We start from the raw sequence: 24,538 nt of genomic DNA, 5'->3' as shown, positions 1-24,538 counted from the left end.
TCTGGGATAAGGGCTTTAGCCTGTGGGGTAACAAATCTGGGGCCACATTAGGCCAGCGCTGCAGCAGTTTTTTCTCAGCGGTATTTTTGTTATGAAAAGGAAAGGTAAATTTTGCTTGCACCTCACCTTGATTGTTACCTTCAGCAACTCCTAAAGGGGCTGAATTCGCAGAAAACCAGGAGGACGAGTCCCTGGTGTACTGAACCCTCTGTTCTCAGCGCTGATTAATTGTACAGCGGGAAAGGCGATCCGTTAGCTGATCTACGTGTCACACAGCGATCGCCCTGGCTCGTAGCCCTCAGCGATATCTGAGTGGCCGCATATGTGTTACTTAGTTTCCTTGCCCTGCACACTGATCCTACACGTCACTCTCTCCCACGGCGAATGCACTGCTGTCACAGCCGTTGTTATCATTAACCTCTTGCCACTCGCACGGCACTATGGGAAATAACTGCCCCGCGTGACATTGGAGCTAAACAATGGAATGGGTCGGGAAGTAATTGTGCAGGGAATTATGGTTTTCTTTTTTGATTAAAGGGATTCTGTCATGATTTTTATGATGTCGTTTTTATTTCTAAATGACACTGTTTACACTGCAAATAATTCACTCTACAATATAAAATCTCATTCCTGAACCAGCAAGTGTATTTTTTTAGTTGTAATATTGGTGTGTAGGTGCATCTCAGGTCATTTTGCCTGGTCATGTGCTTTCAGAAAGAGCCAGCACTTTAGGATGGAACTGCTTTCTGGCAGGCTGTTGTTTCTCCTACTCAATGTAACTGAATGCGTCTCAGTGGGACCTGGATTTTACTATTGTACTGTTCTTATATCTACCAGGCAGCTGTTATCTTGTATTATGGAGCTGCTAACTGGTTACCTTCCCATTGTTCTGTTGTTAGGCTGCTGTGATATCACTTCAACTTGCAGTACAGCAGTAAAGAGTGACTGAAGTTTATCAGAGCACAAGTTACATGACTGGGGCAGCTGGTAAGCTGACAATATGTCTAGCCCCATATCGGATTTCAAAATTAAATATAAAAAAAACCTGTTTGCTCTTTTTGAGAAATGGATTTCAGTGCAGAATTCTGGCAGAGCAGCACAATTAACTAATGCGTTTTGAGAAAAAAAAACATTTTTTTCCCATGACTGTATCCCTTTAATAAAAGATAATGGATTCATTGGGTGGTTTTAAAGTTATTTGTAATCAGGGATGCACCGAATCCACTATTTTGGATTCGGCTCAGCGAAAGATTCGGGTGAATACCAAACCGAATCCGAATACTAATTTGCATATGCTAATTAGGGGTGGGAAGGGGAAAACATTTAGAAATAGATCGCTGGCTGCATTAGATAGCTCTCTATCGAAAAGGTGGTGGGTCTGGGGAGGCACATAGGCTTCTTTTATCCCACCCAGGGCGGCCATCAGTGGGGGCAGGGGGGGTACAACTGTACCGGGCCTAAAGGGGGGGCCCAGCTGTGCTGTACATTTTTCGAAAGAGCCGGGCCCCCCTTGACAGCGCCGAACAGCCGAAGTCCCGAATCGGCGAAAAAGACCTGAAGTCACGGAAACAGGTGAAATTGAAGTCCTGAAGTGGCAAAATAACTCAAAGTCACGAAAGGAGGCGAAGTTGAAGTATGGGGGCCCTGGCGCCACAGTCTTTTTAATGTATATGGGGGCCCTGACTATCATTAGCTTCTTATAACTTGTGTGGGGGGGGGGGTTTACCTTTTTTAGCGCTGATGTCTGTGCGGTCTTTTAACTGTGGTGTTGAATGGGCGGGATCTGGGGTGGGGGCTGGGGTGGGCGGGACCCACGGGGCCCCAAAAACGTTATTTGGAGGCCCTGATACCATCCCATTAGTCAGGGCTTGCTTTTGCTATTGCAGGGTTAATTCCCGTGTATAATAATACCCCAGAACACATGGCATACCAACAGTGCCTTGCATGCTTGTTCACATGTCAGTTCAGCTGCCTTCTAGAACCCCGATTTCAAGAGTCACATCCAGCAGTGCAGAGAATGCTCTATACAAAAACAGAAAGCACATGTGAATGCCATAAAAGCACGGCGGCAACAGTCTCCTGTGTTCCTTTACTCCATCAACTTCATTGTGTATTTCATCACTGTAGGAACATTAATATAAATAGTTGCCCTGTTGCCCTGTAGGGAAAGTATGAGGGATAGAAGTGGCTGCTGAGATCCTTCTCTCTCTCTCCAGTTCCAATGCTGCCCCCTCCCCTGCTCTCATATCATATTGCATATGTTCCCCAGGAATTCCATTGCTTGGATTCTACAGACTCGGAGTGGAAAGCACATTCCTTGCACCGTTACTCTCTGAAGAGATGAAGCAGCCGATAGGGCTGGAATGAGCGAGTCCCTGCTTGTGCAGCTTATCTGGAATGACAGATTGCAGTGCATTGCACGGATATGTACATATCTGCATCGCTTTGCTACAACAAGAAGTTTAGGACCCCCTATTTTAAGTGGCACCCCCCACACACCTCTGCACAGTGTATTATACTGCTTGAATGAATGGTAGGAGTAAGCACAGCATTTATCAGGCACAAAGGGTAATGTAATATGATTATATGATATGTTCTGTGAGTCAGCGCTCATTAAGGTAAAAATAACTTCAGCTTTGTGTTGGCCCCATTGATTATCAGCATGGAAAGCTCTCCTCCCACATACCTGTGCCATCGTAATGTAACTACATGCCTTGGTAGCCTGGGACTCTTTAGTGAAAACTAATTTTGTAAGACTCTCAGTGATTTCTAATATCCTTATAACTTACAGTAGGGGGTACATTATCCCTTATAATACATGAGTGATACTCAGAGTTTCCTGTATAACTCAGCCTGCAGCCTTGTGCCTTTATATGGTCACAGAACCCCTCAGTGACTTCTAATATCCTTATCATTTACAGTAGGGTGTACATTATCCCTTATAATACATGAGTGATACTCAGAGTTCCCTGTATAACTCTGTCTGCAGCCTTGTGCCTTTATATGGTCACAGAACAACCCCTCAGTGACTTCTAATATCCTTATCATTTACAGTAGGGGGTACATTATCTCTTATAATACATGAGTGATACTCAGAGTTCCCTGTATAACTCAGCCTGCAGCCTTGTGTCTTTATATGGTCACAGAACCCCTCAGTGCCTTCTAATATCCTTATCATTTACAGTAGGGGGTACATTATCCCTTATAATACATGAGTGATACTCAGAGTTCCCTGTATAACTCAGCCTGCAGCCTTGTGCCTTTATATGGTCACAGAACAACCCCTCAGTGACTTCTAATATCCTTATTATTTACAGTAGGGGGTACATTATCCCTTATAATACATGAGTGATACTCAGAGTTCCCTGTATAACTCAGCCTGCAGCCTTGTGCCTTTATATGGTCACAGAACCCCTCAGTGACTTCTAATATCCTTATCATTTACAGTAGGGGGTACATTATCCCTTATAATACATGAGTGTTAAGGTCCCCATAGACGCGACGATTCTTCTTGCCGAACGACCGATTTTAGGGAAGCCCGACCAATCCTTCGAAATTATCGTGCGGTTAGTGGTATTCGAACGATCGTACATCTTACGATTTTTCGGCCGACATCTGTCGGGAAATTGATCGGCCAGGTCAAAAAATCTTTGTCGGTCCCAGTGCAATCTCTCTATGTTTGCAGGGCCAAGCAGGCAGCTCCCCTTTGTTTTCCTGGTAAATTGGTCTTTTTAGTTGATGGTAGATTCGTACGATCGTACGATCGTTCTGAGAAGATCGTGGTCTCACGATCAGGATCTGATCTTTTAAAAATCTCAACATCTATGGCCAGCTTTACTCTGAGTTCCCTGATAACTCAGCCTGCAGCTTTGTGCCTTTATATGGTCACAGAACCCCTCAGTGACTTCTAATATCCTTATCATTGACTGTAGGGGGTACATTATCCAACATCTAGTGGTGACCATCTCCATTAACATAAACACCACTGGGGTGAGAGCTGCTATGTATACACACTATGTGTGTATATTATATATTACTTAGAGTTCCCTGTATAACTCAGCCTGCAGCCTTGTGCCTTTATATGGTCACAGAACAACCCCTCAGTGACTTCTAATATCCTTATCATTTACAGTAGGGGGTACATTATCCCTTATAATACATGAGTGATACTCGGAAGTTCCCTGTATAACTCAGCCTGCAGCCTTGTGCCTTTATATGGTCACAGAACCCCTCAGTGACTTCTAATATCCTTATCATTTACAGTAGGGGGTACATTATCCCTTATAATACATGAGTGATACTCAGAGTTCCCTGTATAACTCAGCCTTGTGCCTTTATAAGGTCACAGAACCTCCCCCCTGCGAAGAAACTGTATGTTGCTAAAAAAGAAACGCTATGGTGTGGCTGGTGGAAGGCAAACTACAGCAATGTATAATGTATTCCTACAAGATGCAGATAATAGATGCCAATCTCAGCGGCTGGCAGGTGAAAACATTTTCATACTCTCCAACAACATCCCTGTTATCTCCCTACTGAAAGGTAATCCGGGTTCTAGGAGGGTAAATTTCCCTTGCTATATTTAGCCGTTTTGCATACGTTCCCAGTGTGCTCTTGTTGCACGTCAGGAGTCTCTGCATCTACAGTTGCAGAAACATAATAATCCACTGCCCACCTTTGCTTTGTTGCTTGTACATTGTGACGTCACTTTACATAATGGTGATTCATAGAATAGATCTAAGAATAGTCTTCACTCCAATTACATCCATTCCTCTGTATATTAAAATAGGATTTTACCTGGAGCTGATCTTATCAACATTCAGGGGGTTGTTTTCTAAAATCCAGATTTATCTCATTATTAAAAAAAAAAACATGACTAAACTCCCATGCCCGATTTTGTCTCATGTATTAATAAAATAACTCGAAGAAATCGGATCAGGAAAAAAACTGATAAAATAGAGCATTTTTTTTTCACTTGCTTTTTTCAAATATTTTCCCGAAAAGTTTGGATTTTCTGGCTAAATCCAGCGAATACCACGATAACTTCAATTTGGGATAAGTGCCATTGATTATACAGGACCTTGAGAGGTCTGAGATGGCGTATTTTCGGATTCAGGCTTTTTGTAGCATCGATGTATAATGAATCTTTTTTTTTTTTGCCACGAAAAATGGGAATTTTTGCCCCAAAAAGCCCAACCAGATAAATTCGAGGTTTATTAAATTACCCCCTAAATAAGCCATCACAGGGCTCCCCATTAATAAATTAGCTTCTAAAAGTAATAGGATTTAACATATTTTATTTACATGTTGTTTCCAATTTTTTTAGCCCCAGGCCTGCTTAGCCTAGTAAATATTTAGGCTGCTTTTATTTAATTATTTATTTATTTATTTATTTTAGCAATGTACAGAGAATGTACAGCAATGCCCTCTGTATGCCCAATTTCTCCTTCTCACAGTAATAAATGACTGCACTTGTATTCTCACTGTGCCTGCCTCTCTTTTGACCCACTTTTATGTCATTGAAATTTTACCTTGGAAATGTGTTTTGTTCCCAGCATGATAAGTGGTGTGCATAGAAACATATGAGAAAGTTCTGGGGTATTAAACATGGAATTGGCACTGCATTTATCTGCTGTGTGTTCTGGGGTATTATACATGGAATTGGCACTGTATTTATCTGCCGTGTGTTCTGGGGTATTATACATGGAATTGGCACTGTATTTATCTACCATGTGTTCTGGGGTATTATACATGGAATTGGCACTGTATTTATCTGCCATGTGTTCTGGGGTATTATACATGGAATTGGCACTGTATTTATCTGCCGTGTGTTCTGGAGTATTATACATGGAATTGGCACTGTATTTATCTGCCGTGTGTTCTGGGGTATTATACATGGAATTGACACTGTATTTATCTGCCGTGTGTTCTGGGGTATTATACATGGAATTGGCACTGTATTTATCTGCCGTGTGTTCTGGAGTATTATACATGGAATTGGCACTGTATTTATCTGCCGTGTGTTCTGGGGTATTATACATGGAATTGGCACTGTATTTATCTGCCATGTGTTCTGGGGTATTATACATGGAATTGACACCTGTATTTATCTGCCGTGTGTTCTGGGGTATTATACATGGAATTGGCACTGTATTTATCTGCCATGTGTTCTGGGGTATTATACATGGAATTGGCACTGTATTTATCTGCCGTGTGTTCTGGAGTATTATACATGGAATTGGCACTGTATTTATCTGCCGTGTGTTCTGGGGTATTATACATGGAATTGGCACTGTATTTATCTGCTGTGTGTTCTGGGGTATTATACCATGGAATTGGCACTATATTTATCTGCGTGTGTCTGGGGTATTATACATGGAATTGGCACTGTATTTATCTGCCGTGTTGTTCTGGGGTATTATAGATGGAATTGGCACTGTATTATCTGCCATGTGTTCTGGGGTATTATACATGGAATTGGCACTGTATTTATCTGCCGTGTGTTCTGGGGTATTATACATGGAATTGGCACTGTATTTATCTGCCGTGTGTTCTGGAGTATTATACATGGAATTGGCACTGTATTTATCTGCCGTGTGTTCTGTGGTATTATACATGGAATTGGCACTGTATTTATCTGCCGTGTGTTCTGGAGTATTATACATGGAATTGGCACTGTATTTATCTGCCGTGTGTTCTGGGGTATTATACATGGAATTGACACTGTATTTATCTGCCGTGTGTTCTGGGTATTATACATGGAATTGGCACTGTATTTATCTGCCGTGTGTTCTGGAGTATTATACATGGAATTGGCACTGTATTTATCTGCCGTGTGTTCTGGGGTATTATACATGGAATTGGCACTGTATTTATCTGCCATGTGTTCTGGGGTATTATACATGGAATTGACACTGTATTTATCTGCCGTGTGTTCTGGGGTATTATACATGGAATTGGCACTGTATTTATCTGCCATGTGTTCTGGGGTATTATACATGGAATTGGCACTGTATTTATCTGCCGTGTGTTCTGGAGTATTATACATGGAATTGGCACTGTATTTATCTGCCGTGTGTTCTGGGGTATTATACATGGAATTGGCACTGTATTTATCTGCTGTGTGTTCTGGGGTATTATACATGGAATTGGCACTATATTTATCTGCCGTGTGTTCTGGAGTATTATACATGGAATTGGCACTGTATTTATCTGCCGTGTGTTCTGGGGTATTATAGATGGAATTGGCACTGTATTTATCTGCCATGTGTTCTGGGGTATTATACATGGAATTGGCACTGTATTTATCTGCCGTGTGTTCTGGGGTATTATACATGGAATTGGCACTGTATTTATCTGCCGTGTGTTCTGGAGTATTATACATGGAATTGGCACTGTATTTATCTGCCGTGTGTTCTGGGGTATTATACATGGAATTGACACTGTATTTATCTGCCGTGTTTTCTTGGGTGTTATACATCAAATTGGCACTGTATTTCCCCTGCCATAGGTATTCCCCTGAACAAAGCACAAGCTATTTAGTTGTTATCTACCACAGTATTGAAGTATAATTTCCCCTTGAAATGAATTATTAATACGTTATTAGACACTTTTCATTGGTCATCATTTTTAAGACTTTAAAGTGTTTGCCTCCCTATGTGAATTTGTAATCTGGTTGCCAAGGTCCCTGACCCCTGCAATAAAAAAATAAATATTATCTTTAATGACTACTAACGACTATTTTATATTATCTTTCTTTTAATCCCCTATCCAATTTTTTTTTTATTCAGACTTTTAAACAATTGCCCCCTGATTGATATGGAAAGTGTGATCCTAGCAAAGAGACAGCAGCTGTTCTAAACTGGAAAGCTGCAAAGTAAAAGCCAAATAACTATATTGTTCTCTACATTATCTGCTAGTGCTACATTCTACTTTACTTTCCCCTTTATCCCCATGCTTATGCTCTACCCTCATCCTTGCTACCTACAGCTGGTGTTCAGCAGCACCTTGCCCCATGCAAGAGGGGAGAAGTCAATCTGGCCTCAGGTCAGTGTCTGGAAAAAAACCCGGTGGGCCCCGACCCTCATGGGCTCCCGCTGGGCCAGACCCCTCTCTCCATTTTGAAATCCACCTATGCATGCGCGATGCGCGCCAGCTGCGCTTCACAGTAGGGGCTGGGCGGGGAGGTCGGAGGGGGGCCCTGGACAGCAGTCCTGGTGGGCCCTGGGCCCCCCAGTCCGACCCTGCCTCAGGTGAAGCTTGTGCACTGGTCCTGTCCTGACCATACATATGGAGAAAAATTCACCTTGAGCTGGGCAATATGGGGCTCATCCGATCGTGGACCCTAGGGTAGAGTCCTGCAGTGGGTTGGGTACCCACGGGTTACCCACAAAAACCTACGGTACCCTGCAGGTTGATAGTTCGGGAGCGGGTATAGACGCGAGTCGGTGGTTCTCTGGGTTTGCGGGTCTTCTCAATAGCAAGTTTAACTCCTTTTTTTCCTGATCACGCCTACTTCTAATGATGTCACTTCCGGTTTACAATGACAGCACTTCCTGTTTCTTGATGGTCAGCCGGTCCACAGAATGGGTTGTGGATATGGGGGTCTTAAAGGAGAAGGAAAGTCTAAAACTAAGTAAGCTTTATCAGAAAGGTCTATATAAATACACCAGTAAACCCTCAAAGTAATGCTGCTCTGAGTCCTCTGTCAATAGAAACACAGCATTTCTTTCCTTCTATTGTGTACTCATGGGCTTCTGTATCAGACTTCCTGTTTTCAGCTTAAACCTCCAGGGCTAGGGCTTGAGCATGCTCAGTTTGTTCCTCTCTTCCTCTCCCCCTCCCTGCTGTAATCTGAGCATAGAGCTATGAGTGAGCAGGGAGAGACTCAGGCAGGAAGTGATGTCACACCAAGCTAATATGGGAACTGCTATCCTATACAAACAGAGAGAGTTTCTAGAGCTGTTTACTCAGGTATAGTGAAGCATTCTACAGAATAAATATAGGGTTGTAATTTGTGGCTAATCTTTTGACAATAAACTGCTTCGGTAGTTTTGCTTCTCCCTTAAGGCTGCCTAGTTCTGCTCTGAGCCGCTGCTGGGCCGGCTCATGCTGATTCTTCCCTAGAATTCTGTCTGCACACATTCCATTGCCAAAACAGAGCCCTCTGGGCGTCTCTTTCACTTATAGCAGCACATTCAGGGCTGCAAGGTCACATAGCACATAGGGAGGGGCAGATAGGAAAGATCAGGTATGGAATATGAACAAGGCTGAAAGCTGGTGGTTTACATAGGATTTGTGCTCTCCTCTTGCTTCTCACCCCAATACAGTTGACATACGAGGTTGTAGGAGGCAATGAGTCCGCAGCCATGTGCCTTTAGTTGCTCACAGAAATTTTATGGTTGAGGGTAACATGATGGCCATCCCTTACACAAACTGGAGAAAGGATCCACCTGCATTAAGCAGCCTGCACTTTGCACCTTGACCTGCATGTTGACCCATTAGGCACAACTCTTTGCACTCATTACGGACATTATGAACAGGGTCCCTTGCACTTGTCAGTTGCACTGTGTACTTTGCCCCCACATACAATTAGAATTACTTGCTGTCACTTCACTCACTAAAAAATTATAAAAAGAAAAATCTACCCACTGTGTTAAAGAATATTTGAAGTAATATTGGAGTTCCCTGATATCAAACAACCTGACATGCAGCCTTGTGCCTTTATATTATATTATCTATTATCCCTTATAATACATGAGTGATACTCAGAGTTCCCTGTATAACTCAACCTGCAGCCTTGTGCCTTTATATGGTCACAGAACAACCCCTCAGTGACTTCTAATATCCTTATCATTTACAGTAGGGGGTACATTTTCCCTTATACTACATGAGTGATACTCAGAGTTCCCTGTATAACTCAGCCTGCAGCCTTGTGCCTTTATATGGTCACAGAACCACTCACTGACTTCTAATATCCTTATCATTTACAGTAGGGGGTACATTATCCCTTATAATACATGAGTGATACTCAGAGTTCCCTGTATAACTCAGCCTGCAGCCTTGTGCCTTTATATGGTCACAGAACCACTCACTGACTTCTAATATCCTTATCATTTACAGTAGGGGGTACATTATCCCTTATAATACATGAGTGATACTCAGAGTTCCCTGTATAACTCAGCCTGCAGCCTTGTGCCTTTATATGGTCACAGAACCCCTCAGTGACTTCTAATAACCTTATCATTTACAGTAGGGGGTACATTATCCCTTATAATACATGAGTGATACTCAGAGTTCCCTGTATAACTCAGCCTGCAGCCTTGTGCCTGTATATGGTCACAGAACCCCTCTGTGACTTCTAATATCCTTATCATTTACAGTAGGGGGTACATTATCCCTTATAATACATGAGTGATACTCAGAGTTCCCTGTATAACTCAGCCTGCAGCCTTGTGTCTTTATATGGTCACAGAACCCCTCTGACTTCTAATATCTTTATCATTCACAGCAGGGGAAGATATTCCCTTTATATTTTCAGAAGGCAGATAATACAAACTCACTCCCATCCCTGCCTGCTAACCATAAAACCACCTGGAAGAAATACTTAATAGAAATGCAAAAGCCTTAGCCGCCTGCAGAGATCAGTGTGACTTTATACATTGGAATGAAGGTCTCCTGGTTATGATAATGGTTTTGCGCCGGGGGGAAAAACAAGTTTTTTCGAGACTCGTCAGAACATCAGTGTAGGCAATAACCTTTAGAAGCTGCACGACCTCTCCATTTAGTTCCATTGCATTTCATTCTATGATTTCTTTTAATTTATATGGGTCTAATTATATGGATGAAGGTAAGACAGCTAAGCTAGGCTAAGGAAACCGAACCCCTGATAATTGCACAGCAGCAATTAGACAGACATTAAATATATCATTAAAGTGTGGAAGTTCTGGCAGGATAGTTTCCCTTTAAAACCTATATTTAGTTTTATTTACGCTCTAGTGAGAAACATTGTGCTCAAGAAGCTGGCGGAAAGTGGTTTTTGGAGCCGTTTTTTTTGGCCTCTAGTCAAATATGAGAAAGCCCTGGGAGTGCTAGCATAAAGGGGAACTCCACCCAGATATTAGTGAAATCAAAATGTAACTCTCAGCAAAGGTTTTACATTTAGGGGCAGATTTATCAAAGGTCGAGGTGAATTTTCGAATGAAAAAAATTCTAATTTCGAGCTATTTTTTGTGTACTTCGACTAGGGAATAGTCCAAATTCGATTCGAATTTGAAAATTCGGATATCGAAATTTATCATGTACTGTCTCTTTAAAAATTCGACTTCGGCCATTCTTTTCCCGAATTTAATTAGATCGTATGCGCTATTCCTTCGATTCATTCCATTTCGAATACGGACCTATTCGACTAAAAAAAAGCTTCGACATAATTTCGGTTGGCCTTTTTGAATTCGAATTTCGAAGATTTTTCATTTCTAATTTCGACCCTTGATAAATATGCCCCGTCAACATGAAATATTTGAATCGCTTTGTTAGTGCATATTGGAAAGCTGCTTAGAATTCTATATTCTTTCATTACACATATAAAAGGGCAGAGCTCCCTTTTAATATTCATAACCAGCAATGGCAATGTCAACCTGCAACTGCCAGTTGCAGCTGGCAGTTGCATTCACTTGTCTGGGAATATGTCCCCAAGGGTTTAGGAACCTATTAATTTCAAATAGTAAACCATAAATAAGGGTTTTTGGAGGGGGTTTAATTTTTTGTTTTCGATTTACCAATTTATTCCGCCGCCCCTGTAAACTTCAAGTAGGCGCTCAAGCTGCTACTGCTACAGAAAAATGTCAGCAACTAATGTATGAAATTGTAACAGTAACATTATTAATTAAAGGGGTTGCTCACTTTTAAATTAACTGTTAGTATGATGTAGAGAGGGATATTCTGAGACAATTTGTAATTGGTTTTTCATTTATTATTTGAGGTTTTTGAGTTATTTAGCTCTTTTTTCAGCAGCTTTCCAGTCTGCAATTTTAGCAATCTGGATGCCAGGGTCCAAATTACCCCAGCGGTACCCTGCGGGTTGCAGGTTGAAGTTCCGGGTGCGGGTATAGACGCGGGTCGGCGGTTCTGCAGGTTTGTGGGTCGGGCCTCGGGTCTTCTCAAACCGATTTTTATCACGACTACTTCCAATGAGGTCACTTCCGGTTTACAATGACCGCACTTCCTGAATCTTGATGGTCAGTGGGTTGCGGATAAGGTACTTGCGGGTTGGGTAGCGGGTCCAAGCAGGTAATAATGCGGGTTGCAGGGTCGGGTACGGGTTCCAAAAAAATGGACCCGCGCAGGACTCCACCCTAGCAACCATGCATTGATTTGAATAAGAGACTGGAATATGAATAGGGAGGCCTGAATAGAAAGATGAGTAATAAAAACAGGGCCGGATTTACATAGCGGACGCCCCTAGGCCCACTGCAATTTGTCGCCCCTGTCCCCTCCCCTTTATTTGTGCAAATTTTCATGGAGATTGTATCTCCTGTGCATCCCCAGTGTTTTTGAACCAATGGGGGTGTGGTTGGACAGCATGCCGCCCCCCTCAAATCCTGCCACCCTAGGCCCGGGCCTAGGTGGCCTTCCCACAAATCCGGGCCTGAATAAAAAGTAACAATTACAATACATTTGTAGCCTTACAGAGCATTTGTTTTTTAGATGGGGTCAGTGACCCTCTTTTGAAAGCTGGAAAGTGTCAGAAAAAGAAGGCAAATAATTCAAAAAACTGTAAAAAGAAATAAATAATGAAGACCAACTGAAAAGTTGCTTTAATTGGCCACTCTATAATATACTAAGGGGCACATTTACTAAAACTTTAATTTATCTCTTTTTTTTTTTTTTTTTTAATTAAAACAAACTCAATCTAACTCCCATCCACGAATTGAACTCAATTATCAAATCACCAGCTCAAAAAAGTGGGGTTGGGAAAAGGCTGACAAAATCGAGTGAAAATCAAGTTTTTAGGATTTGACCCCTGAATTGCTCTGATTTTTTTAGCCCCGAAAACCCGGAGTTTTTTGGATTAACGTACGAAACCCAGTGCAGATCACGATATCTTCAAATTGTAAAACGGGCGTCTCCCATTGACTTCTACATGACCTCGACAGGTTTGAGAAATGGCAGATTTTCGGATTCGAATTTTTATCAGCAGTTTTTATTTTTTAAATTTTTCTCCTAAAAACCTTGAAAAAAATCAAGAATAAATGGGCCCCCATAAGTTAACTTAAAGGTGAACCACCCCTTTAAAGCTTCAAGTCATAGAGCTGCGGCAAATTAATCGCAGCAACTAGTTTCGAATTCATGTGCGTTTTTAAAAACTCAACTCGGGTGAATAGGATCGACCTGAAAACTTGAATCGAAAACTTGATTGTCAGGAAGGCTGCAAATAACTCCAAATTGATCCCAGGACGTCTCCCATTGACTAAAACAGCAATTCGGCAGGTTTTAGGTGGCGAATAGTTGAATTCAAGTTCTTAAAGGGCCAGAGTATGATAAATCTCTATGAATCTAAATAAAAAATTTTTAAAAACTTGAATTGAATTTGAACAATTCCCAATTCGACTTTAACCGTTTTTGCAATAAAAAATAAGAATTTTCAATTTGACCCTTGATAAATCTGCCCCTGAGTGTGTGTTTGTGCTGCTTTGTGTGGCACTTGTATGTATAGTGGAAGGCACCTTGGAGGAAGGAGAATGATCTGGGAAGCAAATTGCTCTTGCTCAAGGCATCAACAAAAGTGACTAATATGAATTTTAAATAAGGGCAAATTTTTCCGGCATGGTAAATAAATAAAGACTTGTGGAAAGCCAGTCAGCTGGTAGCCTTTAGGCACAGACTGTACATTAATAGGCAGATTTATCAAGGGTCAAATTTAGAAGTAACGGGAGTTGTTTTTTTTAACTCCCATAACTTCGAAATTTAAATTTAAAAAGACCAACCGAAATTTATTTAAAAGGTCAGTTTTTTTTCTTCGGGTGAATAGTCCGAAAGTCGCATTTTTTTATTCGAATTTTAATTCGACCTTTGATAAATCTGCCCCTAAGCATGGGTACTCAGGGGCCCCTTTGGAGGTTGTTTAACTACAACTCCCAGCTTGGAACCTTTGGTATAGAAATAATGCGGGATATATAGAGAGAATCACATACCTCTTGTACAAAGGACGGGGATCCATATCCCCCCCCTCCACGTTATTGGGGAGAACACCTGCCTAATTAACTTTTGTTATTCCTGCCGGAACTGTGATGCGGAGCTACAATTCATGTAATGCTTGATTGATGAAGGCTGCTGGGAATTGTTGTCCTGAAGTAGATATACAGGTATGGGATCCGGAAACCCATTATCCAGAAAGCTCGACAGACCGTCTCCCGTAGGCTCCATTTTATCTAAATAATCCACATTTTTAAATATGATTTCCTATTTCTGTGTAATAATAAAACAGGAGCTTTTGCTTGATCCCAACTAAGATATAATTAATCCTTATTGGAAGCAAAACCAGCCTATTGGGTTTATTTAATGTTTATATGATTTTCTAATAGACTAAAGGGGTTATTTATCAAAGTCCAAATTTATCTCAATATTTTGTACTACAAACTCCGATCAAATCCGCTCGGATTTTTCACGCTTATTTATTTCGAAAATTTGCATTGCGGGGAAAAAAACAGTTTTTCACGATTTTTACTCATTTTTTCCCATACTTTTTCACGATTTTTTTGAAATTTGAAATTTACCCGAAAACTTCTGGGTATTGCTCCTAACCCAGCGCACATCAAAAAATCATTGGGACTTCTCTCATTGACTTATGTGCAACATTGACAGGTCTGAGAAGCCGGATTTTCATATTCTGACTTTTCCATCGTAATAAATTCCAAAAGATTCGTGAAGTCCAATTTTATATAAAAAAATCAAAATTTTTCCGTGATTTTTGCATTCACAGTTTAGTGAATAACCTGCTAAAGGTATGAAGATCAAAATTATGGAAAGATCCATTATCCGGAAAGACTTATATGCAACCTCGACAGGTCCGAGATGCCGGATTTTCAGATTCCGACTTTTCCATCGTATCGAATCCAAAAGATTCGTGATTTTTTAATGTCCAATTTTATATTAAAAAAAAATCACAATTTTTTCGTGATTTTTGCATTCTTGGTTTAGTAAATAACCCCCTAAAGGTATGAATATCCAATTTATGGAAAGATCCATTATCCGGAAAGCCCCGGGTCCTGAGTATTCTGGATAACAGGTCCCATACCTGTATAAATAATCAAGCTGAGTGGCCTAGCTCCATGGGTATTTTACTAATTATTTAACTATAGGAGTCTCCTTCATTTCCGTCCCGTCTTATAAAGAGAGAGATGTTGTAGCTGCGACTCTGTATCTCCTTACTGACTCTCACTGCAAATGTGACTCCAAAGTCACCCCCTCCCCGCTAGGTATGCCGCAGTGCAGGGACAGGTGTGCAGTACATATAACGCAGCATTTATTACAACTAGGGCATCATCTTTAAAGGGGAACCATCACTCGAAAACAACACTTTCTAATTTCTTGTTCTTACTCTCGTCTAGTGAGCAATCGCTTCAGGAGTCAGAAGCAGCAGTGCAGAGACTAGATATGGCCGCTTTCAATAGCAAGAATGCCTATTGGAAAGTTGCTTAGAATGGCATTTTCTTTCATTAGGCCATGGAGGAGTGACGGCCGCACTAGAGACTAAAATAGCGAGGAGGAAGGAGGCTGAAGGGCTGCGATAAAGAGCCGTCCCTCTCACTATCCGGGGGCTGCACTCACCGCACTCTCAGGGCTGTTTATATTTATAGAGCAACACAGTACAAATCAGATTACAGCACAAGCTGCTTAACTGTGATACATGTTGTGAAGGAACCCTCCATGGGGGGAGGTAGAATGACACCTCAGTGTGGAGGAGACAGGGTTGGGGAAGACACATGTCCATCAAATATACTTTTATATTATATAAGGAATTATTTATGGCTCAGCCATAGGGCAAGTGCTCATGGAATGTCTAAAAAAAGATTCTCAAGACGCCGGCCCTTTAAATTCTGCTGCACTGTGTGTCCTACTATTTACTACTGATTGTATTTCCTTGTGTAACACTCGGGGACTAGGATCAATAGCCAATAGCAGCAGCAGATGTGCAACACCCATAGAACCCTAGTTTCTAACACCAGTGCCCTCAAAGGGGTTGTTCCCCTTTAAATTAACTTTTAGTATGATGTAGGGAGGGATATTCTGAGACAATGTACAATTGGTTTTCATTTTTTATTATATATGATTTTTAAGTTATTTCGCTTTTTATTCAGCAGCTCTTCAGTTTGCAGTTTCAGCCATCTGGTTGCTAGGGTCTGAATGACCCTAGCAACCAAGCACTGATTTGAATAAGAGACTGGAATATGAATAGGAGAGGTCTGAATAGAAAGATGGGCAATAAAAAGTAGCAATAACAATACATTTGTAGCCTTACAGAGCATTTGTTTTTTCAGATGGGGTCAGTGACCCCATTTGAAAGATGGAAAGAATGAAAAGAAGAAGGCAAATGATTCGGCCTTTTTGAGCAGGATTCGGCCTGGCTGAACTGAATCCAAATCCGTATGCATATGCAAATTAGGGGCAGGAAGGGAAAGCAAGTAACTTTTTTCTCAAAACAAGGAAGTAAAAAAATGTTTTTTCCACTTCATCCTTTCCAATCCCTGATTTGCATATGCAAATTAGGATTCGGTTCGGTATTCACCCTAATCTTTCATGAAAGATTCGGGGATTCGTCCGTATCCTAAACAGTGGATTAGGTGCATCCCTAGTTTTCATGGTTTCTTGAGTTATTTAGCTTTTTATTCAGCAGCTCTCTTTGCAATTTTAGCAGTCTGGTTGCTAGGGTCCAAGTTACCCTAGCAACCATACCTTGATTTGAATAAGAGGTTTGTGCAGGTTTGTGGGTCGGGCCGCGGGTCTTCTCAAACCGATTTTTATCACGACTACTTCCAATGAGGTCACTTCCGGTTTACAATGACCGCACTTCCTGAATCTTGATGGTCAGTGGGTTGCGGATAAGGTACTTGCGGGTTGGGTAGCGGGTCCAAGCAGGTAATAATGCGGGTTGCAGGGTCGGGTACGGGTTCCAAAAAAATGGACCCGCGCAGGACTCCACCCTAGCAACCATGCATTGATTTGAATAAGAGACTGGAATATGAATAGGAGAGGCCTGAATAGAAAGACGAGTAATAAAAAGTAGCAATAACAATACATTTGTAGCCTTACAGAGCATTTGCTTTTTAGATGGGGTCAGTGACCCCCATTAGAAAGCAGGAAACAGTCAGAAAAGAAAAAGGCAAATAATTGACTATAAAAAAAAATGCTTAGAATTGGTAATTACATAACATACCGAACTAGGCTTAGCTGGTTAGACTATGGCAGCTCCAACAGCTGCTGGAGGATTGTGGGAGTTGTAGTCAAACATTCTCTTAGCTGACCATCCGTGTGCTTTATTTTGCAGGCCTATGAGAAGCGCTTCCCCACCTGCCCCCAGATCCCGGTTTTCCTGGGCAGCGACATCTTGCAGGAGCACAAGAGCGAGGACGGGTCCATTCACATGGTGGAGAGAAGCTGCAAACTGAACGTAGACGCACCACGGCTCCTCAAAAAAGTGCGTTCCCGGTGGTTGTATTGGTGTTGTTGGGGTGTTGCTAGCTTAAAATAGGGGTTGGCAGCCTTTAAGTTGTTGTTGAACTACAGCTACTGCACCCATGAGAAGGATAGGGTATTCCTAACTAGTGCAGGGGGCAGGGCAGAGGGTAACTGCAAACATTAGGCAGCTTCCCAGCATGGAGTAGTGGGGACAAGGAATGGCAATACCAGAGGAGCAAGGCATTGTTTTTTTTTAAAGCACAATCCCCTTATTTGGCACCTAACATGTCGCATCCCTTCTTTGATTGACAGTTTTTCATGTACTGTAGATTGATATAGTGATAATAGGGAGCACATTACCCACTGATAGGCACAGACACAATGTTGTTCTAGGCCTAGTAGATGGGGTCAGTGACCCCCATTTGAAAGCTCGTAAGAGTCAGAAACTAGATTCAAAAACTATTAAAAAAGGAAAAATGAAGGCCAACTGAAAAGTTGCTTAGAATTAGCCAGTCTATTCCATCCATTGAGGTTTTATTAGTATTATACTTATATAGTGAATAAAGTACCCCCTGTGGTAGTATATAAGGATATTATCAGTTACAGAGGAGTTCCATGACCATATAAAATGCTTTTATACAAGTCATGGAACTCCGAGGTGACTTCTAATATCCTCATATTTTGCAATAGGTGGTATTTTATTTATTATAATACACAAGTTTCTGTGAATTGTGACATGACATCACTAAGCTCCAATTATAACCAATGGCATCACTGTTTTATAAGGATATAATTGACAACATATTGTGTATTATAATGCAATAACAGGCAGTGTTGGATTTTTAGGTGTAGCAACCACAGCAGCCAATCATCAAATAGCAATTACCACTTGTCTGTTTAAAAGCAAACAACTGATTGGTGTCTATAGGTTACCAGTCCTGGAACCTTGTTATCATATTGCCAAAATAGCCATTTAATTCATGAACAAGATGTGTGTAGGCGTGGGAGCTCCCACAGTTCAGCACCTTGGACAGAGCTCCATTCAGCACCAGTGTGATGGTCTGGCCAGGGCTCCTCATAAACCCATTGGCCTGTAATGTGCCGCTCTCTGCAGCCCCAGCATGCACTGCTGTACTGCAACATACACAACTCATCTGCCCTAATGCTTCTCCCTGCAGCAGATTTGCACTTCGCCGTGTCAGCTTTACATAGTCAGTCTATTTTGCTTTTACTCACTTGAGCTTAGCGACATCTAGTGGTGACCATCTCCATTAACATAAACACCAGGATTTTATCGTTCAATCGAAGGAATAATCCTTCGATCTTACGATCGCAGAATTTGCGCTAAATCCTTCGACTTCGATATTCGAAGTCGAAGGATTTCAATGCCTAGTCGAATATCGAGGGTTAATTAACCCTCGATATTCGACCCATAGTGAATCAGCCCCTATGTGTGTATATTATATATTACTCAGAGTTCCCTGTATAACTCAGCCTGCAGCCTTGTGCCTTTATATGGTCACAGAACAACCCCTCAGTGACTGCTAATATCCTTATCATTTACAGTAGGGGGTACATTATTCCTTATAATACATGAGTGATACTCAGAGTTCCCTGTATAACTCAGCCTGCAGCCTTGTGCCTTTATATGGTCACAGAACAACCCTTCAGTGACTTCTAATATCCTTATCATTTACAGTAGGGGGTACATTATCCCTTATAATACATGAGTGATACTCAGAGTTCCCTGTATAACTCAGCCTGCAGCCTTGTGCCTTTATATGGTCACAGAACAACCCCTCAGTGACTTCTAATATCCTTATCATTTACAGTAGGGGGTACATTATCCCTTATAATACATGAGTGATACTCAGAGTTCCCTGTATAACTCAGCCTGCAGCCTTGTGCCTTTATATGGTCACAGAACAACCCCTCAGTGACTTCTAATATCCTTATCATTTACAGTAGGGGGTACATTATCCCTTATAATACATGAGTGATACTCATAGTTCCCTGTATAACTCAGCCTTCAGCCTTGTGCCTTTATATGGTCACAGAACAACCCCTCAGTGACTTCTAATATCCTTATCATTTACAGTAGGGGGTACATTATCCCTTATAATACACGAGTGATACTCAGAGTTCCCTGTATAACTCAGCCTGCAGCCTTGTGCCTTTATATGGTCACAGAACAACCCCTCAGTGACTTCTAATATCCTTATCATTTACAGTAGGGGGTACATTATCCCTTATAATACACGAGTGATACTCAGAGTTCCCTGTATAACTCAGCCTGCAGCCTTGTGCCTTTATATGGTCACAGAACAACCCTTTAGTGACTTCTAATATCCTTATCATTTATAGTAGGGGATACATTATCCCTTATAATACATGAGTGATACTCAGAGTTCCCTGTATAACTCAGCCTGCAGCCTTGTGCCTTTATATGGTCACAGATCCCCTCAGTGACTTCTAATATCCTTATCATTTACAGTAGGGGGTACATTATCCCTTATAATACATGAGTGATACTCAGAGTTCCCTGAATAACTCAGCCTGCAGCCATGTGTCTTTATATGGTCACAGAACCCCTCAGTGACTTCTAATATCCGTATAACACACAATGAAGGGTAAGTACATTATACATAATATCAGCTTGTAATGGCTTTCCTTGTACTGAAAGAAAGGCTTTGTCATTGCAGATAGCAGGGGTCGAATTTGTCTATTTCATTCAGAAGAACACAGTGAACTGGAAGGATCGCACGCTGGTGATTGAAGCTCACAACGAGACCTTCTCCAGTCGTGTGTTGGTGAATGAGACCTGCAGTTACTCAGTAAGTTTCGGAGAAGAGCCCACTGGACTGATACATAAACACGAGTACCCCCTGAAAGCAGGGGAGCCCTGTACATGTCATTGGACTGGAGCTCAGTACCCGTCTCCCTTTGCCCAATGCCCTGGTGTATTTTTGGGGTTTCTTTTGCACATTTAATGGGCCTGTAAGTGAATGGTTATGCTGTGCCCACGTGATGCCGAGCCTCTGCAGCATCAAACTCTAGCAAAGCAATGCATCATGGGAAAAACATGGCAAACTGTGCAGATATTTTAGCCGATTAGAAGATAAATCCCTGTGTGTGACTGTATTTAGGGCATTTTCTTATCCGAACATTATTATCCCTCCTGCTGTTTGAGTGTTTCAGACCATGGCACCTCTTCATTGAAAGGGGCAGCTCACCTTTAGGTTACTTTTTTGTATGTTATAGAATGACCAATTCTAGCAACTTTTCAATTGGTCTTCACTGTTTATTTATTTTTTTTTATAGTTTTTTTCATTATTTGCCTATTTTTTTCTAACTCTTTCCAGCTGTCACTTGTCACTGACTCCACCTAAAAAAAACCAAATACTTTCCTATCCATATTCCGGTCTCTCGTTCAAATCAATGCATGGTTGCTAGGATACATTGGACCCTAGCAACCAGATGGCTGAAATTGCAAACTGGAGAGCTGCTGAATAAAAAGTAAATAAATAACTTGAAAACCACAAATAATAAAAAATGAAAACCAAATGCAAATTGCCTCAAATATCAATCTCTACATCATACTAAAAGTTAATTTAAAGGTGACTGAACCATTTAAAGACCCCGGCCCCACACTGTAGACTGCATCGCACTGCCTTCTTGCGTCTCACATTTAGGGGCCCATTTACTTAGCTCTAGTGAAGGAATAGAATAAAAAAAACTTTGAATTTCGAATGTTTTTTTTGGCTACGACTTCGAATCGAACGATTCGAACTAAAAATCGTTCAACCATTCGATAGTCGAAGTACTGTCTCTTTAAAAAAAACTTCGACCCCCTACTTCGCCACCTAAAACCTACCATGGTGCCATGTTAGCCTATGGGTAAGGTCCTCATAGGCTATCTATCGATTTTTTGGGCGAAGAAAAATCGTTTGATCGATGGATTAAAAAACTATTTGCAGTAAATACTTTGACTTTGATATTCGAAGTCGAAGGATTTACATTCGGCAGTTGAATACCGAGGGTTAGTTAACCCTCTATATTCGACCCTATGTAAATACTGCCCCTACAACTCATGCTTCCAGGGACATATTCCTCAAACAGTGAAAATAGACTTCAGTCAGATGGGAACTCCCCAGCCCTCTTCTCTACTGAATAGGATTACTAGGAGCCCATTTATAGAGTTTGCTCTTTATTCACCCATGAACATTTCAGAGAGAGCAACACCTGCCAGAGGCAAAACTAAATACATATGTATATGTCGGCAGGAGGGGGGAGTGCAGGCAGCCGTCCTCTAACTCAATATTTAATGTGCTGACTTTTAAAGCAATTGAGTAAATTGGAGTCCTGGCACATTTCCCTGGGGTTTATAACGCTCTGGGTTTCTGACATGTCCCTGTGTATTATGCGTGGGTACATGATCCCTTTTTTGTGCAGCTATTAGATGTTCTATGGACAGTAAACAAAAGCAGAGCTCCGGTTACCTTATACCTGAAAGCAGATACCCTCACCTCTGTACCCTTGTGCCCTCAGCAGGCCTGACGCAGATGATGGGTGGTGCCATTACGTAAGCCCCTCACCCCAGTTATAATCACTGTCTGGGGACAGGCTGCAAATTGATCTTGTAGGTGCATAGAGCACACATACTGGAGCTAATTTATATTTTCCTCAGTGCAGAGAAATCAGCGCTTATCATATCTCATCAGTGTCGGACTGGGGGGCCCAGGGCCCCCATACCATACCCCGGGCCCCTGGCTGCAAAGTTCTCTCTGCACTCCCCCCTCCCTTCCCCGGAGTGCACATACACGTGTACCTTTTCTGTGCGTCGGTGCGACCGGGTTCAAGGAGGAAGTGCAGAGAGAGAGGTGTTCAGGGAACAGATCTGGGCCAGCACAGCGGGGCCCCTTATCATCCCCCGGGCCCCCGACTGCAAAGTTCTCTCTGCACTCCCCTTCCTCGGAGCGCGTGCACACACACAAGTTTGGCTCTTCTGTGAGTCAGCGCGACCAGGTTCATGGAAGGAGTGCAGAGAGAGGGAGTTCAGGGAGCGGATCTGGGTAGGAGGGGCCCAAAAGAGGCAAGGCCGGCCCAGTCTGACCCTGTATCTCATGAACTAAAGATATTATTTTACTGTACCTGATATAATTTGAATTTTGATGCCCTCTTGTGGTCAAAGTGGGGATCACTAGATCAGTACAATAGTATTTGCCCATCCGGTTATACAAGGGTAATATAAAAACGGAACCTGGTTAGGGTGAGATGGGCTGAAAGGAGCCCTATACAAGCAATTACATGCAACGTGCCATACAAATAGCATAGTTACATAGTTACATAGTTTCATAGTTAAATTGGGTTGAAAAAAGACAAAGTCCATCAAGTTCAACCCCTCCAAATGAAAACCCAGCATCCATACACACACCCCTCCCTACTTTTAATTAAATTCTATATACCCATATCTATACTAACTATAGAGTTTAGTATCACAATAGCCTTTGATATTATGTCTGTCCAAAAAATCATCCAAGTCCCTCTTATAGTCATTAACTGAATGAGCATCACAACATCACCCGGCAGTGCATTCCACAACCTCACTGTCCTGACTGTGAAGAACCCCCTACGTTGCTTCAAATGAAAGTTCTTTTCTTCTAGTCTAAAGGGGAGGCCTCTGGTACGGTGATCCACTTTATGGGTAAAAAGGTCCCCTGCTATTTGTCTATAATGTCCTCTAACGTACTTGTAAAGTGTCTGCCTAAAAAATGGGCACTGCCTAAATACTAAAAATAAGAGTTTTAATTCTCCCATAAGGCATCATGGGTGGCAACATGCAAATCACTCCTTTATGTTCCTTTGGCCAACTATACATGCAGAACCACTGGGTTTATATCACAGATAATAGTTCAGAACTATATATCCAAACAGCCTGTTTCCAGTTTGTTAGATCTCTTCAGTGCAAGCAACATGGCTACTGAGGGGGTGGGACTTGTAGAGTAGTCAAATAGAAAACCGAACCTGGTTAGGATGAGATGGGCTAAAAGGAGCCAAAAAGCCCTTAACAAGCAATTACTTGCAAAGTGAAGCCTTCTGAAATGAGAATTAGGCAGTGCTATGTGTATGGCATGAGAAAAGTAAATACATTCTGATTTCAGAAGGCTTCACTTTGCATGTTATACAAGGCTATCATTGACAAACTAATGTAATGGATGGTGGTGGCAGTTGAGACTTGCCCCTTGCAAAGTGATTGGTTCCCAGAGTATCTATCATAAGAGCCAATCACTGATCCCTTGAAGGATTTACAGCTAGCTGTCATTCATACGACCAGCAGGCAGCATACACTTCCCATTGCCAGTGTTCCGTGCTTGTGTTCCAGGTTCACCCTGAGAATGAGGAATGGACCTGCTTCGAGCAGACCGCGTCGCTGGACATCAAGTCGTTCTTCGGCTTTGAGAGCACGGTGGAGAAGATCGCAATGAAGCAGTATACCGCCAATATCAAACGGGTGAGCTCGGGATGTAATAAAGAAAACAGTAATTTTAGGCAGGCAGTATCCCAAAGTAGAATCAGGGAGTCTAAAGTTTAAAATGTACAATTTTACATTATGTATAAAAAATAAAAGCCTCACGCATTTCTTGTATTGACACTTAAAGGAAAACGATACCCCCAAAATGAACGTTTAAGCAACAGATAGTTTACATCATATTAAGTGGCATATTTAAGAATCTTACCAAACTGTAAAATATATTTAAGTAAATATTGCCCTTTTACATCTCTTGCCTTTAATCAGCATTTTGTGATGGTCTGTGTGCTGCCTCAGAGATCACCTGACCAGAAATACTGCAGCTCTAACTGTAAC

At 41.7% G+C, this 24,538-nt stretch overlaps 1 protein-coding gene across 2 annotated transcripts in view; it reads left to right on the top strand.

The window, feature by feature from the left end:
* The window catches only part of LOC108701700 (SEC14-like protein 5), a 71,937-nt gene that overhangs the window by 33,242 nt on the left and 14,157 nt on the right, over positions 1 to 24,538 (top strand). For both annotated transcript variants that reach the window (XM_018236667.2, XM_018236666.2), the window contains exons 6-8: positions 17,543 to 17,692; positions 20,376 to 20,507; positions 24,056 to 24,184. In XM_018236667.2, coding sequence (XP_018092156.1) covers positions 17,543 to 17,692; positions 20,376 to 20,507; positions 24,056 to 24,184 — 411 coding nt within the window. The remainder of the gene's footprint in view (positions 1 to 17,542; positions 17,693 to 20,375; positions 20,508 to 24,055; positions 24,185 to 24,538) is intronic.

Source organism: Xenopus laevis, chromosome 9_10L (genome assembly GCF_017654675.1).
Source record: "Xenopus laevis strain J_2021 chromosome 9_10L, Xenopus_laevis_v10.1, whole genome shotgun sequence".
Taxonomy (NCBI): Eukaryota; Metazoa; Chordata; class Amphibia; order Anura; family Pipidae; genus Xenopus; species Xenopus laevis.
This window is presented reverse-complemented; position numbering and strand designations above follow the sequence as displayed.